At 37.4% G+C, this 14,631-nt stretch overlaps 1 protein-coding gene and 1 long non-coding RNA gene across 5 annotated transcripts in view; both read left to right on the forward strand.

Annotated features, from left to right (window-relative positions):
- Positions 1–9,555, forward strand: part of cdk11b (cyclin dependent kinase 11B) — a 57,176-nt gene extending 47,621 nt beyond the window's left edge. For all 4 annotated transcript variants that reach the window (XM_079896322.1, XM_079896323.1, XM_079896324.1 and 1 more), the window contains exons 18-19: positions 7,563–7,749; positions 9,126–9,555. In XM_079896322.1, the coding sequence (XP_079752448.1) occupies positions 7,563–7,749; positions 9,126–9,218 (280 nt within the window). In that variant the 3' untranslated portion in view covers positions 9,219–9,555. The remainder of the gene's footprint in view (positions 1–7,562; positions 7,750–9,125) is intronic.
- Positions 9,556–11,790: 2,235 nt separating this feature from the next.
- LOC307173323 lies at positions 11,791–14,064 on the forward strand. The gene is made up of 3 exons (XR_013823829.1): positions 11,791–13,898; positions 13,971–14,004; positions 14,041–14,064. It is a non-coding gene; the product is annotated as an uncharacterized lncRNA (long non-coding RNA).
- Positions 14,065–14,631: the final 567 nt, after the last annotated feature.

Genomic DNA, 14,631 nt, shown 5'->3' on the forward strand with positions numbered 1-14,631 from the left:
ACTCATTTAAGACTTCATTTAACTCATTTAAGACTTCATTTAACTCCATTTAAGACTTCATTTAACTCCATTTAAGACTTCATTTAACTCATTTAAGACTTCATTCAACTCATTTAAGACTTAATTTAAGCCATTTAAGACTTCATTTAACTCATTTAAGACTTCATTTAACTCCATTTAAGACTTCATTTAACTCATTTAAGACTTCATTTAACTAATTTAAGACTTCATTTAACTCATTTAAGACTTCATTTAACTCATTTAAGACTTCATTTAACCCATTTAAGACTTCATTCAACTCATTTAAGACTTAATTTAAGCCATTTAAGACTTCATTTAACTCATTTAAGACTTCATTTAACTCCATTTAAGACTTCATTTAACTCATTTAAGACTTCATTTAACTCATTTAAGACTTCATTTAACTCATTTAAGACTTCATTTAACCCATTTAAGACTTCATTTAACCCATTTAAGACTTCATTTAACTCCATTTAAGACTTCATTTAACTCATTTAAGACTTCATTCAACTCATTTAAGACTTAATTTAAGCCATTTAAGACTTCATTTAACTCATTTAAGACTTCATTTAACTCCATTTAAGACTTCATTTAACTCATTTAAGACTTCATTTAACTAATTTAAGACTTCATTTAACTCATTTAAGACTTCATTTAACTCCATTTAAGACTTCATTTAACTCATTTAAGACTTCATTCAACTCCATTTAAGACTTCATTTAACTCATTTAAGACTTCATTTAACTAATTTAAGACTTCATTTAACTCATTTAAGACTTCATTTAACTCATTTAAGACTTCATTTAACCCATTTAAGACTTCATTCAACTCATTTAAGACTTAATTTAAGCCATTTAAGACTTCATTTAACTCATTTAAGACTTCATTTAACTCCATTTAAGACTTCATTTAACTCATTTAAGACTTCATTTAACTCATTTAAGACTTCATTTAACTCATTTAAGACTTCATTTAACCCATTTAAGACTTCATTTAACCCATTTAAGACTTCATTTAACTCATTTAAGACTTCATTCAACTCATTTAAGACTTAATTTAAGCCATTTAAGACTTCATTTAACTCATTTAAGACTTCATTTAACTCATTTAAGACTTCATTTAACTCATTTAAGACTTAATTTAACTCATTTAAGACTTCATTTAACCCATTTAAGACTTCATTCAACTCATTTAAGACTTAATTTAAGCCATTTAAGACTTCATTTAACTCATTTAAGACTTCATTTAACTCATTTAAGACTTCATTTAACTCATTTAAGACTTCATTTAACCCATTTAAGACTTCATTTAACCCATTTAAGACTTCATTTAACTCATTTAAGACTTCATTCAACTCATTTAATACTTAATTTAAGCCATTTAAGACTTCATTTAACTCATTTAAGACTTCATTTAACCCATTTAAGACTTCATTTAACCCATTTAAGACTTCATTTAACTCATTTAAGACTTCATTTAACTCATTTAAGACTTAATTTAAGCCATTTAAGACTTCATTTAACCCATTTAAGACTTCATTTAACTCATTTAAGACTTCATTTAACTCATTTAAGACTTCATTTAACTCATAAGACTTCATTTAACTCATAAGACTTCATTTAACTCATAAGACTTCATTTAACCCATTTAAGACTTCATTTAACTTATTTAAGACTTCATTTAACCCATTTAAGACTTCATTTAACTCATTTAAGACTTCATTTAACTTATTTAAGACTTCATTTAACCCATTTAAGACTTCATTTAACCCATGACTTCATTTAACACATTTAAGACTTCATTTAACCCATTTAAGACTTCATTTAACACATTTAAGACTTAATTTAACCCATTTAAGACTTCATTTAACACATTTAAGACTTCATTTAACTCATTTAAGACTTCATTTAACTCATTTAAGACTTCATTTAACTCATTTAAGACTTCATTTAACTCATTTAAGACCTCATTTAACCCATTTAAGACTTCATTTAACTCATTTAAGACTTCATTTAACTCATTTAAGACTTCATTTAACTCATTTAAGACTTCATTTAACCCATTTAAGACTTCATTCAACTCATTTAAGACTTAATTTAAGCCATTTAAGACTTCATTTAACTCATTTAAGACTTCATTTAACTCCATTTAAGACTTCATTTAACTCATTTAAGACTTCATTTAACTCATTTAAGACTTCATTTAACTCATTTAAGACTTCATTTAACTCATTTAAGACTTCATTTAACCCATTTAAGACTTCATTTAACCCATTTAAGACTTCATTTAACTCATTTAAGACTTCATTCAACTCATTTAAGACTTAATTTAAGCCATTTAAGACTTCATTTAACCCATTTAAGACTTCATTTAACTCATTTAAGACTTCATTTAACCCATTTAAGACTTAATTTAAGCCATTTAAGACTTCATTTAAGCCATTTAAGACTTCATTTAACTCATTTAAGACTTCATTTAACTCATTTAAGACTTCATTTAACCCATTTAAGACTTCATTTAACCCATTTAAGACTTCATTTAACCCATTTAAGACTTCATTTAAGCCATTTAAGACTTCATTTAAGCCATTTAAGACTTCATTTAACTCATAAGACTTCATTTAACTCATTTAAGACTTCATTTAACTCATTTAAGACTTCATTTAACCCATTTAAGACTTCATTTAACCCATTTAAGACTTCATTTAACTCATTTAAGACTTCATTTAACTCATTTAAGACTTCATTTAACCCATTTAAGACTTCATTTAACTCATTTAAGACTTCATTTAACTCATTTAAGACCTCATTTAACCCATTTAAGACTTCATTTAACCCATTTAAGACTTCATTTAACCCATTTAAGACTTCATTTAAGCCATTTAAGACTTCATTTAAGCCATTTAAGACTTCATTTAACTCATAAGACTTCATTTAACTCATAAGACTTCATTTAACCCATTTAAGACTTCATTTAACTTATTTAAGACTTCATTTAACCCATTTAAGACTTCATTTAACTCATTTAAGACTTCATTTAACTTATTTAAGACTTCATTTAACTCATTTAAGACTTCATTTAACCCATTTAAGACTTCATTTAACCCATGACTTCATTTAACACATTTAAGACTTAATTTAACCCATTTAAGACTTCATTTAACACATTTAAGACTTAATTTAACCCATTTAAGACTTCATTTAACACATTTAAGACTTCATTTAACTCATTTAAGACTTCATTTAACCCATTTAAGACTTCATTTAACCCATTTAAGACTTCATTTAACTCATTTAAGACTTCATTTAACTCATTTAAGACTTCATTTAACCCATTTAAGACTTCATTTAACCCATTTAAGACTTCATTTAACTCATTTAAGACTTCATTTAACTCATTTAAGACCTCATTTAACCCATTTAAGACTTCATTTAACTCATTTAAGACTTCATTTAACTCATTTAAGACCTCATTTAACCCATTTAAGACTTCATTTAACCCATTTAAGACTTCATTTAACCCATTTAAGACTTCATTTAAGCCATTTAAGACTTCATTTAAGCCATTTAAGACTTCATTTAACTCATAAGACTTCATTTAACCCATTTAAGACTTCATTTAACTTATTTAAGACTTCATTTAACCCATTTAAGACTTCATTTAACTCATTTAAGACTTCATTTAACTTATTTAAGACTTAATTTAACTCATTTAAGACTTCATTTAACCCATTTAAGACTTCATTTAACCCATGACTTCATTTAACACATTTAAGACTTAATTTAACCCATTTAAGACTTCATTTAACATAAGACTTCATTTAACCCATTTAAGACTTAATTTAACACATTTAAGACTTCATTTAACTCATATCGCACTTGAATGGTTTAAAAACATTTGCATGAATGAGAGTGTGAAGATATAATGTAACACTAGCCAAAGGATGACGGGAAAAATGGACGCTGCATTAATTGCGTTAAACTGAACGCGGTAAACTGAAAAAATTAATCGCATACATTAACGCGTTAATTATGACAGCCCTATTATGTACACAATAACTGCATTGTATCAAATGATTAATTGGAAACACTTTACAATAAGGTTTAATCTGTTCAAATTAATGTATTAGTTAACATGAACTGAGTCAGTTCATGAAAAATACAGTTGTTGATTGTTCATGTTAGCGTTAACACATAACTTGTGATTTTTAAAAGTGTATTAGTAAATATAGAAGTAAACATTTACTGTAGAATTATTGTTCATTGTTAACAATTATTACCAATTGAAACCTTATTGTAAAGTGTTACTGATTCATTTAAATGTTAGTACATAGTAAAGACACTTAATATAAAGTGGGACTGAAATATTTATATTCTACATTAAATATAAAGGAAACTTTCTTTATTAACAAAGGAAACAATATCATATGATACAAAACACTTACTGATTTGTTGATATCAGTACATTCAAGTGATTATATTAGTAAATCAGCAGACTGATGTGACAGCAGTGTAGAATACGTCATAGGAAATAAAGATGAATGAATATAAGACGTTCAGATGTCCTTACTCCCGCACAGACGGAGGAACTGTGTGTGTTGCTGTTGTTTTGCTGAAGTGCAGAAACAGCTGCTTCACATTATGAAGCACTTAAGAACTAAAGGCTATAACTAAGACGTTATAAATGTCATTGAATGTGTTTGAAGGTGTTGCCAATATATGCGTCCCTGTCTTTAATGAGGGTTAGGCTCCTGATAAGATAAATGAAATATCATGCATTAAACTTGATGTGTTTTGTTCTGGAAACCTGAAGCATTTCCGGATGTTTACAGACCTTGTCACTGAGCCTGTTTGATTGCGAATCTTTCATCTGGAATAAACAGCCATCGGTCTGAGCGCTGCTTCGACATGTTTTTAGACGTCTGATTTATTTCTCCAGTTGAAATCTCTCGTTCTTGTTTGCATAGTTTGAGGGAGTCGATCTGCGTCACAGCCGGGCTGAAAACACCACAATCACATGAGAAGTAAGAGGAAGGACGTTTAAGATCACAGTAAACGTGCCTCATTCGGTCAGATTTATTCTGTCGGACTGCTTTGAAAATGCAAGTATTGGGTTACAAGTTACTGGGATATCTAATGACCGTCCCACTTCACAACGACCCTCGCGGACTTCGAAGGATGCAGCCTCTAGTATCTCTTTGTGTCCATTAAGTTCAGAGACTGTTGACAGTGGCGTCGAAACATGTCACTCATTCTTTGAGATTATTTAAAGTCCCCCTGAAATCAAAATGTAAGTTTTTAGCTTTTCCTATGAATATGTTAGCCTTACTGTGCGTTCACACCGGACGCGAATAGCGCGTCAAATTCGTGCCTGCCGCGTCTAGTTATACGCTTGACCACTTTGTGTGCATTCGCGCGTCAAGGGCGAAATTGACGCGCGTAAAATCAAAAGTTTGAAGCGAAATTTACGCGCGTTAGAGGCGAAATCCGGAGGCGAAAGGTTCGAAACCTGTTGGCGGCCATCTTTTATCGAGCATTAGCATTAGCATTAATCGAGAGAGTCACTGCTCGTATATGCTCTGGAGAGCAGAAACAGCTGCGTAGGGGACATCGTGGCTGTACTCGGGTCCACCAAACCCTCCGGAGGGTTTCAGGAGTTTCACAATTTGCTCCAGGATGTAGGTTTGGTGGACCTAACGGTGAGGACGCTGACGAGGACAGCGTAGGCCGTATAAGCCTCGGCCTCGAGTGGTGGTCGCTGCCTGACGAGACCGCGCTGTACAGCCCGGCGCGAGGTTCACCCTCGCCTGCACTAATCTGTCATTTATTTTTGTTTTGATAATAAATGGAGCCAGCCTCCAAAAGTGAAACCTGTCCTGTGATTTTTTTAAAAAGTTTTTATACACTAAATTGTGTTTGTTGTCTTTACATTAGATTAATAAAGTTTCATATAATCTAGAATAGATATGGAATAAATAGCATTAAATACAAAATGAGTATCTCTCATATTGAAATCGAGTTTTTATGTGAAAGATGTGCTTTGTTGTGCATTTTAGTCATATTTCAAAATAATGTATTGAGGCCAAACATAAAATAACATTATAAACCGTCAGTTCACCACGTGACAGCAGCAAGCAGGCTCCTGATTGGTTAACGCGGCGCGAATTGACGCAGAAGTTCAGATTTTTCAACTCGGCGGCAGACGCGAATTCGCGTCAATCGCGTGAATGCACAAAAAGCACTAATAAAATCATCATGCGAACTTGACGCGCAAATGAGGCGAATTCGCATCTATCTTCAACTCGAGTCTACCGTCTACCGCGCCACGCTAAACGCCTCATTCGTGCCGCAGGAATTTTTTACGCGCATAACGCGTCTTTACATTGACTTAACATTGAAATCACTCACGCCTGACGCGCTATTCGCGTCCGGTGTGAACGCACCATTAAGGTTATGAATAAGCTGGTGTCTTACAAAACAATGACAGAATTCACATTTAGTAGATATAAACATTCAAAACTTAGTCTCTCACTTACGCTAAAATGGATCAGGGATTTTTATGACATCACTTCAGCTTCTCATCACATCTTCTGTCCAATCAAATGCTCTCTAGAATCTGAAGCTCCGCCCCCTCTGCTATAAACACCGGAGCCATATGGGTTGCAGTGTGTGTTCGGTGGCTCAAAAACTGTACGTTGGTTAAGAATGAAATGGCTAGAGTTTATTCACACTTCTACTATTGAATCCAGCATATCATCAGCGCTCGGATTCGCTTCCATGGTGCTGTCAGTCTGTGAGGGAAACTAAACGCTATTGGCTGTTTGAAAAGGGGGCGGAGCCATTCAATATGCCCCGCCTTAGCTTCTGTTTCAGTGGAAATTACATCAACGCATCAGACAAAGCACTTCAGTGGGGCTTTAATGTAAGTGCATGACCATTTAAAGTCGACTTGAAAGTGAAGATGTGACTTTTGTGTCGTATAACTGAGTGAAACGCTTCTGGAACAAGAACAAATGTGGGCGGGGCTTGATTGTGTCTGTGGGGAATTGATTGGATGGTGGTGGTTTGCTATTGGCTAATCTCTTGTGAGTGACAGGTTGCTCCGCCCACATCATCAGAGAAGAGAAGCTGCAAGAGGAAGTGATTCTGATTCAAGATTATTAACACAATAATGATGTGCACTGATAAATCATTTAAAATGAACACTGATATTACATTAAAAACTAAAGTGTTGACAATATATAATGGCTTAAAGATCATGTTCGGTGTAACGGCACCTTAACGGACGGTTGAATTCCAGGTAAAAATAAGCGTAAAACCCTCACGCTTTAGTTTCCTACAGCGCTGTTCACATCAGCTGCTCCTGACATCACGTCAAGTCTCCTTTATTTATATAGTGCTTTTTACAATACAGATCGTTTCAAAGCAGCTTTACAGAGATAACAGGAAAATAATGCAACAGAGTTTGTTTCCAGAAGGAAATAGCGTCACAGTCCAGCTTAAGTAAGTAAGTTTCTCTCACCAGTCTGCTTCCCGTCTCAGGTTTCTGACGTACTGCCCTGCGAAGCGCATCAGCGCGGACGAGGCGCTCAAACACGAGTACCTGCGCGAGACGCCGCTCCCCATCGAGCCCTCCATGTTCCCCACCTGGCCGGCCAAGAGCGAGCAGCAGCGCGTGAAGAGAGGAACCAGCCCGCGCGCGCCCGAGGGAGGACAGTTCAGCCAGATGGTACTCTCTCAGCTCAACATCTCTCTTAAAGTCACCCTGTACTCAATCATTTTATCCCTTAAAGGTGCAGTGTGTAAGTTTAGCAGCATCTAGTGGTGAGGTTGTGAACTGCACCCAACAGAAGTTACGGTGGCCGACAGGAAGTGATGTCGTCGTCTGAGACAGCAGAGAGTAGCCAGTTAAGCGGAGGTTTCTTTACAAAGATAAATGAAGAAATTAGGTTTGCTTAATTATTCAGTAAATCGATATTATTGCGAATATTATTGTCACTTGTTCATCATTGTGTCAGTGTTTTATTCGCTGACTTTAGCTGAAGCTTCTTTACACGAAGAACAACATAGTGAGGAAACGCGTTTGTCCGCTCAGGGCCACCGTAGAAACATGTCGATGTAAGCGGACCCGCGGTGTGTGTAGAGAGAAACGCCTCATTCTAAGCTAATAAACACACGTTCATTATGTAAGGTCTTTATACACCACTGAAAACACAGTTATGTTTATGATATTGCATTTCTGTCAACAGATCCTCCTAAATATTACACACTGCACCTTTAAAACTCATCTTTGATCAAAATGACATTTAAATGTTTTTTCCTTGAAAAAATGTCTTCACGCCTTTAAAATATCTTGAATGTAACTCGACACCCTTGCCTCATTTAGTATGCGCGGTTCTATGAATATGCAAATGAGCCTATTCTTTTTTTATTATTTTAATTTAACATTTGATTGTTTATTTTTTTGTCATTGAATATCCTGTTGAAAAAAAAAAAATTACAGCAGAAAAATGGGTTGTGAACTCAGATTCATGTTCATGTTAGTTAAAGGGATAGTTCACCAAAAAATGAAAATTGTTATCATTTACTCACACTCATGTCGTTCCAAACCCGTCCTTTCGTTCATATTTATAACATAAAATGAAGATATTTTAATGAAATCTGAGAGATTTCTGTTCCTCCATTGACAGTTACTCAACTACCACTTTGACGCTTCAAAAAGTTCACAAAGAGATCGTAAAACTAATATGAACTGAACAGTTTAGTCCAGATTTTCTGAAGAGACTCGATCGCTTTATGATGAACAGATGTAATTTAGGCTTTTATTCACATATGAACCGAATTTCAAGCATACTTTAGTAAAAGCCTAAATTACATCAAGATGAACGAAAGGACGGGTTTGGAACGACATAAGTGTGAGTAATTAATGACACGACTTTGATTTTTGGGTGAACTATCCCTTTAAAGCTGTTGTGAATCACAGTTCTGTCTCTGTTGACCAAGATAACACTTATTAAATCACTGTCTGTTCATGTGCTCGTCTTTTTCTTCCTGTAATTCCCGGTTATTGTTCCTGATTCTCATCTCTTCTGTTGTGCTCTTCAGGGTGATGATGATCTGAAAGATACTGGTTTCCATTTGACCAGTGCGAACCAGGGCGCGTCCAAAGCCGGTCCGGGGTTCAGCCTGAAGTTCTGAGCCCGATGGTCTCTGGATTTCTCTGAACGCGTCTGTCATGACGCTGAGACTCACTTTAAGAGCAGTTCACTGAACTCCACACACACACACACACACACACTCTGGGGACCCGTTTCTCACAGCGCCGAGGACCTCCGTGAAGCTCGAGTGCTTCAGATTCCTCATGCTCCTCTGAAATATGATGTGTTGGTTTGTCTTGCTTGGTTCTTTTGTCCAGCTTGAAAACAAGCAGAGCGTTTATTTTTCTCTCCTTCTGCAACGGTAGTTGAGGAGTAGGATCAGAAAACTCATTTTAGTGATATATGAATATTAAATAAAACTGTTTTGAAAACATTGATACTATGGTCTTTTTGAATACTTAATTCTGATTGGCTGGACGGTGTGCGTTCAGATCGTCAAAATTAAATTCATAAAATGATCCCATCTTGGAAACCCTGGAAGGTTCTGTATGTGAATCGCCCGACGGAGCCGTTTAAGAGGAGCCGCTCGCACACAATGCCTTTTTCCACTTTCCGATGTTGACGGACATGTTGGCCACTAGGCGGACGAGTTGTAACCTCAGCGTCTCACGCATGACACGGCATTCAACTTTGTGTGTTCCACTGTCCTGCTGCTTTGCGATGTGTTTCTGTGAACCGGTCCTAAAAATCACCAAAATTACATTAAATGTTTTTTCTTTGAAAAAATGTCTTCATGCCTTAAAATATCTTGAATGTAACTCGACACCCTTGCCTCATTTAGTATTCGTGGTTTTATGAATATGTAAATGAGCCCCGCCTCCACTCACTCACAGCAGCTATCGCTGTCATGCTAGTCCTTTGACACAGCATTCAACTTTTTTGTGTTCTGTCACTGTCCTGCTGCTTTGCGATGTGTTTCTGTGTTCTGTACGTGTGCAGTTTTGCTTTAATGAAGGCCGAGTCACTCACACACACAGAGAAACATTCAGGAGCACACAAACTTCCCTGTGACTTATCAGTGAAATAGTGAGCATAGTAAAGTGTGAGAATCCATTGCTATTTATTTCCTTCCACCCTGCTTCACATCGAGTGATTCTCTGTCTTTAAGTCCTTAAAGTCTCCGTGTAGTCGATCATTTTATCCCTTAAAACTCATCTTTGATCACCAAAATGACGTGTTTTTTTCTTGATGAAAAAAAATGTCTTAAAATATCTTGAATGTAACTCGACACCCTTGCCTCATTTAGTAAGCGTGGTTCTATGAATATGCAAATGAGCCCCGCCTCCACTCACTCACTCAGCTCAGAGATCCACTGGTTGACGATCACACGTTGATCTGATTGGTTACAAGGTAGTTTGTGACGTCAGAAACACCAGCGATTTCAAAGCGTGTTTTTGAGACTGTCTTTGGTTCACTGCAGTTTTAAGGAGGAAATACTCAGCAATGCTGTCGACTTATGAATTTACACATGCTTTGTCTTAAAGCACTGTCAAAAAAAATCTTTCTGAAAGTGATTCCAATCATATCATTCCTCTTTATAGATTAAGATTTAGACTATTCTTTTACATTTAGAAGGTCTTTATCGTTGAGTTATCATCCTTGCTGTGAACGGGCCTTTAGTCATCAATAATCTTTCCTCTACACTAACACTGTAAATCTGAAGCGCTGCATGAATGCCAATCATCATCATGTTCATGTCTTGAGAAAATGTTGCCATGTTTGATTTGAGAGTTACAGTAGAGATGTTTTCCATTGAATAACAATGTATATTTTGGTCTTAAGCGTTCATATGACTTGACTGAATCTAGCACTTCAGTCACACACACTTGAATGTTATGCTTGGGTTTCAACAACTTGTTTGTTTTTTAATTTTTTAAGCTTCACTTTCAGTATTCTGAAACGCAGCCATCTTATTCTTCACAAATCCTTCTTTTGTTTTCTGCACAGTGTCTTCTGGGTTTGGAACAATATGAAAGTGTTCTGTTATGTCAAAATCTCCAAGTCATTTTTCTAGAGTTAAATCCCCACTTGCTCCTCTCATTATATAAGGTCTCGAATCGTTTGTTTCCAGCTGTAAAAGGGGATTTCAGGAGTGAGCCGTCCACCCTCATGACCGTTTGTTTTCCACTAGTTTTCCACTCTTTAAATCGCTGCCATGTCTTCAGGATTCCTAATGAACGCTTATAATGCGGACGGGTGGCATCTTACACGTGTTACAGTCAGAAACGGGCCGAGTCCCCTGTGCGTTACAGCAGAATTGAAACCAGAAGCTTGAAGAAGCCTGGATCTCTACCAATACTTCATACTGCTGATTATTTTGTCTATGAAAGGAAAATGCTTGTGGAATACAGTGTGAGAGAGTCGTGTTGTTCGGCTGTGCACTCCGACACAGCTAATCTTAAACCAACTCAATTAATATTTAACATGATCAGTCTCAGATCACGCTGGATATTGTGAATCGTCAGGTTTTGTTCATGTCACCTTCAGTACTGAAGAAACAAACAATACTAAGACATTCAGAAATGCATATACATTTTTGAAATTTGTTGTAATTTTAAAATGAAAACTTCAAACATTCTGAATCGATTAAACAAAGGCTTCAAATTGATAGAATAAATTGTTTTATTTGGCAAAATAAGAAATGTATTTACAACATGTAAAAACCCTGATATCAAAACTTTTAGCAATGTGAATGAACTGATATGAATATGTGCCCGAGTGAGTGATGAACTTTCATCCTTGATCAGAAACCACAGGGTCAGGGTTAGGGGACACTGGTCTGAGCTCGTGTTCTGGCTATAATCTGTGTCTTACAGGAGCAGCTCACTTCAGAATTACAATTTCCTGATAGTTTACTCTCCCCCACGTCATCCAAAAGTTCATGTCTGTCTGTCTTCAGTCGAAAAGAAATTAAAGGGGTGGTATAATGCCCTTTTCACAAGATGTAAAATAAGTCTCTGATGTCCCCAGAGTGTGTGTGTGTGTGTGGAGTTTTAGCTCAAAATACCCCACAGATATTTTTATGTAGCATGTTAAAATTGTCAATTTTTGAGAGTGAGCAAAAACACAGTTTTTGTGTCTGTTCCTTTAAATGCAAATGAGCTGCTGCTCCCGGTGCAGAGGGCGGAGCTTCAAGAGCTTGTGCCCTTTTACCTCACATAGACATGCACTGAACATTTTAGCCTTTTGGGCCCTATTTTAACGATCTAAGCGCATGGTTCACCCTGTAGCCCAAGACTGGTTGCCCACTGAAGCTAAGCAGGGTTGAGCCTGGTTAGTACCTGGATGGGAGACCTCCTGGGAAAAAACAGGTTGCTGCTGGAAGAGGTGTTAGTGAGGCCAGTAGGGGGCGCTCACCCTGTGGTCTGTGTGGGTCCGTGTGGGTCCTAACCATAGACTGTAAAAAAAGATGGACGACGCCCCTTCGCTCTCTTCCATTGATGAGAACTGAAGCCGCCAGAGTCCCGATATGGCGCTGACATATTGGAACTTGAGTCTGCGCAGTAGCGATCTCGGGACCAGACCTGCGCAGTCGTGAGCAGGAAGTAAAGCCGCGAAATCAACGCTCCGCCCTCACTCTCGCAGGGAAAGTGCATTCTGCACACTTTTTAAAAAATTGATTGCAATACGACAAGAGGCTTATTAAAATAAAGTAAATACAATCTCCTCAGTCCTCCGACGATCCCGAAAAAATGTCCGTTGGTGCTTCAGTGACTACTTCGCTCAGAGAACCTGTCAATCACAGCTGTCAATCATGACGTTACACCACCGCATCACGTAACTAACTAAAAACCAACTTATTTTTGAAACAGACACTTGAACTTACATCAGCGTGATAAAAACCACAGCAAATGAAAGAAACCACCTTTGGAAAAAGATATTTGAAGTGTAATTTAATTGTTTAGTTGGTCTCGCGTCCCGTTGAATAACACGGGGAGGCGGGGCTTATGACCTATACTAGGACCAGTCACCGGGGGGCGATCGAGACATTTTGGCTTCACTTTTCAGGGCTTGTGCGGCACGCTTGGTCCTAACGCCCCAGTGTAGTAACGGGGACACTATACTGTCAAAGAGCACAGTCCTTCGGATGAGACGTAAAACCGAGGTCCTGACTCTATGGTCATTCAAAATCCCATGGCATTCCCATGGAGTAGGGGTGTAACCCCGGTGTCCTGGCCACATTCCACCCATTGGCCCTTAACAATCATGGCCTCCTAATAATCCCCTTACACTGAATTGGCTCTATCACTCTCTCTCCTCTCTCCACTATAGCTGGTGTGTGGTGAGCGCACTGGCGCCGTTGTACTGTGGCTGCCGTCGCATCATCCCAGTGGATGCTCACACTGGTGGTGGTTGAGGAGTAATCCCCTGATATGATTGTAAAGCGCTTTGGGTGTACAGTAGTACATATGAAAGCGCTACATAAATGCCTCATTCTAAGTTCACTTAGTGCGTGTCCGAAACCACTTTTGCTAGTTTAACGACGGGAATAATGGTCGGCACTCCCGGCGCATGGTCTAAAAGTGTTGTCCCTATTCTCATAATGAGTAATGGGTGTGTTCTGGGATTTACGTGCGTTAAACCAATCAGAGTCTCATCTCCCATTCCCTTTAAATGCCAGTTGCGCTCGCGCCATGGCGGATTCGGATACATGACGGAATTTGATAGTGGAAAGACCGAAGCCGTCTCTAGAGGGCAGACGGAACTGCTCATGTGCGAGGTTAAAACTGTTTGTGTGTGTGTGTGTGTGAGAGAGAGGTTAAAGCTGTTTGTGTGTGTGTGTGAGAGAGAGGTTAAAGCTGTTTGTGTGTGTGTGTGAGAGAGAGGTTAAAGCTGTTTGTGTGTGTGTGTGTGTGAGAGAGAGGTTAAAGCGCGTGAGCAGACCATCTACCGGACAAGCCGGATTCCACCATATCTTTATGTACACAATTATAATCTTTTACATTGTAATCCTTTTATTTTAATATTTGGCATGTTTGTGTCCTGCTGTGCGTCCCTGTGTGTGTAATAAGCAGAGTGTACGCGCGTTGTGGACCCGCCTATAGGCGCACATTACTAACACGCTCATTAAATAACTAAAAATATTGCGCCATTGACTTTAGAGCAGGTTCAGTTGGTCAATGAATGACTATTTCTGTTGCCTCAAAACAGCAACGCTCCAACAATGTGCCAGAACACACACCTCGTTTTCAGACCAGCAGCCCATGGGCCATAAATGGGCGCAAATGCATTTGCTATGCAGGATGTGAAAATGAAAACTGCGTTGGACTGAAACCAGCAACAAACACTTGCTTGGCGCTGCATTGCACCGGGTGTAAGATAGGGCCCTTTATGTTCAAACCGGAGTCAGACAATGATGGAGAGACTCGAGAAGAAGTGACAACATGTAGAAACAACAGGACATTTCTGAATGGTTAGTTGATGAATTAATGTAGCTTATGTGTAGTTATCTT

The sequence above is a fragment of the Squalius cephalus genome (assembly GCF_949319135.1).
Source record: "Squalius cephalus genome assembly, chromosome: 16".
Classification (NCBI taxonomy): domain Eukaryota; kingdom Metazoa; phylum Chordata; class Actinopteri; order Cypriniformes; family Leuciscidae; genus Squalius; species Squalius cephalus.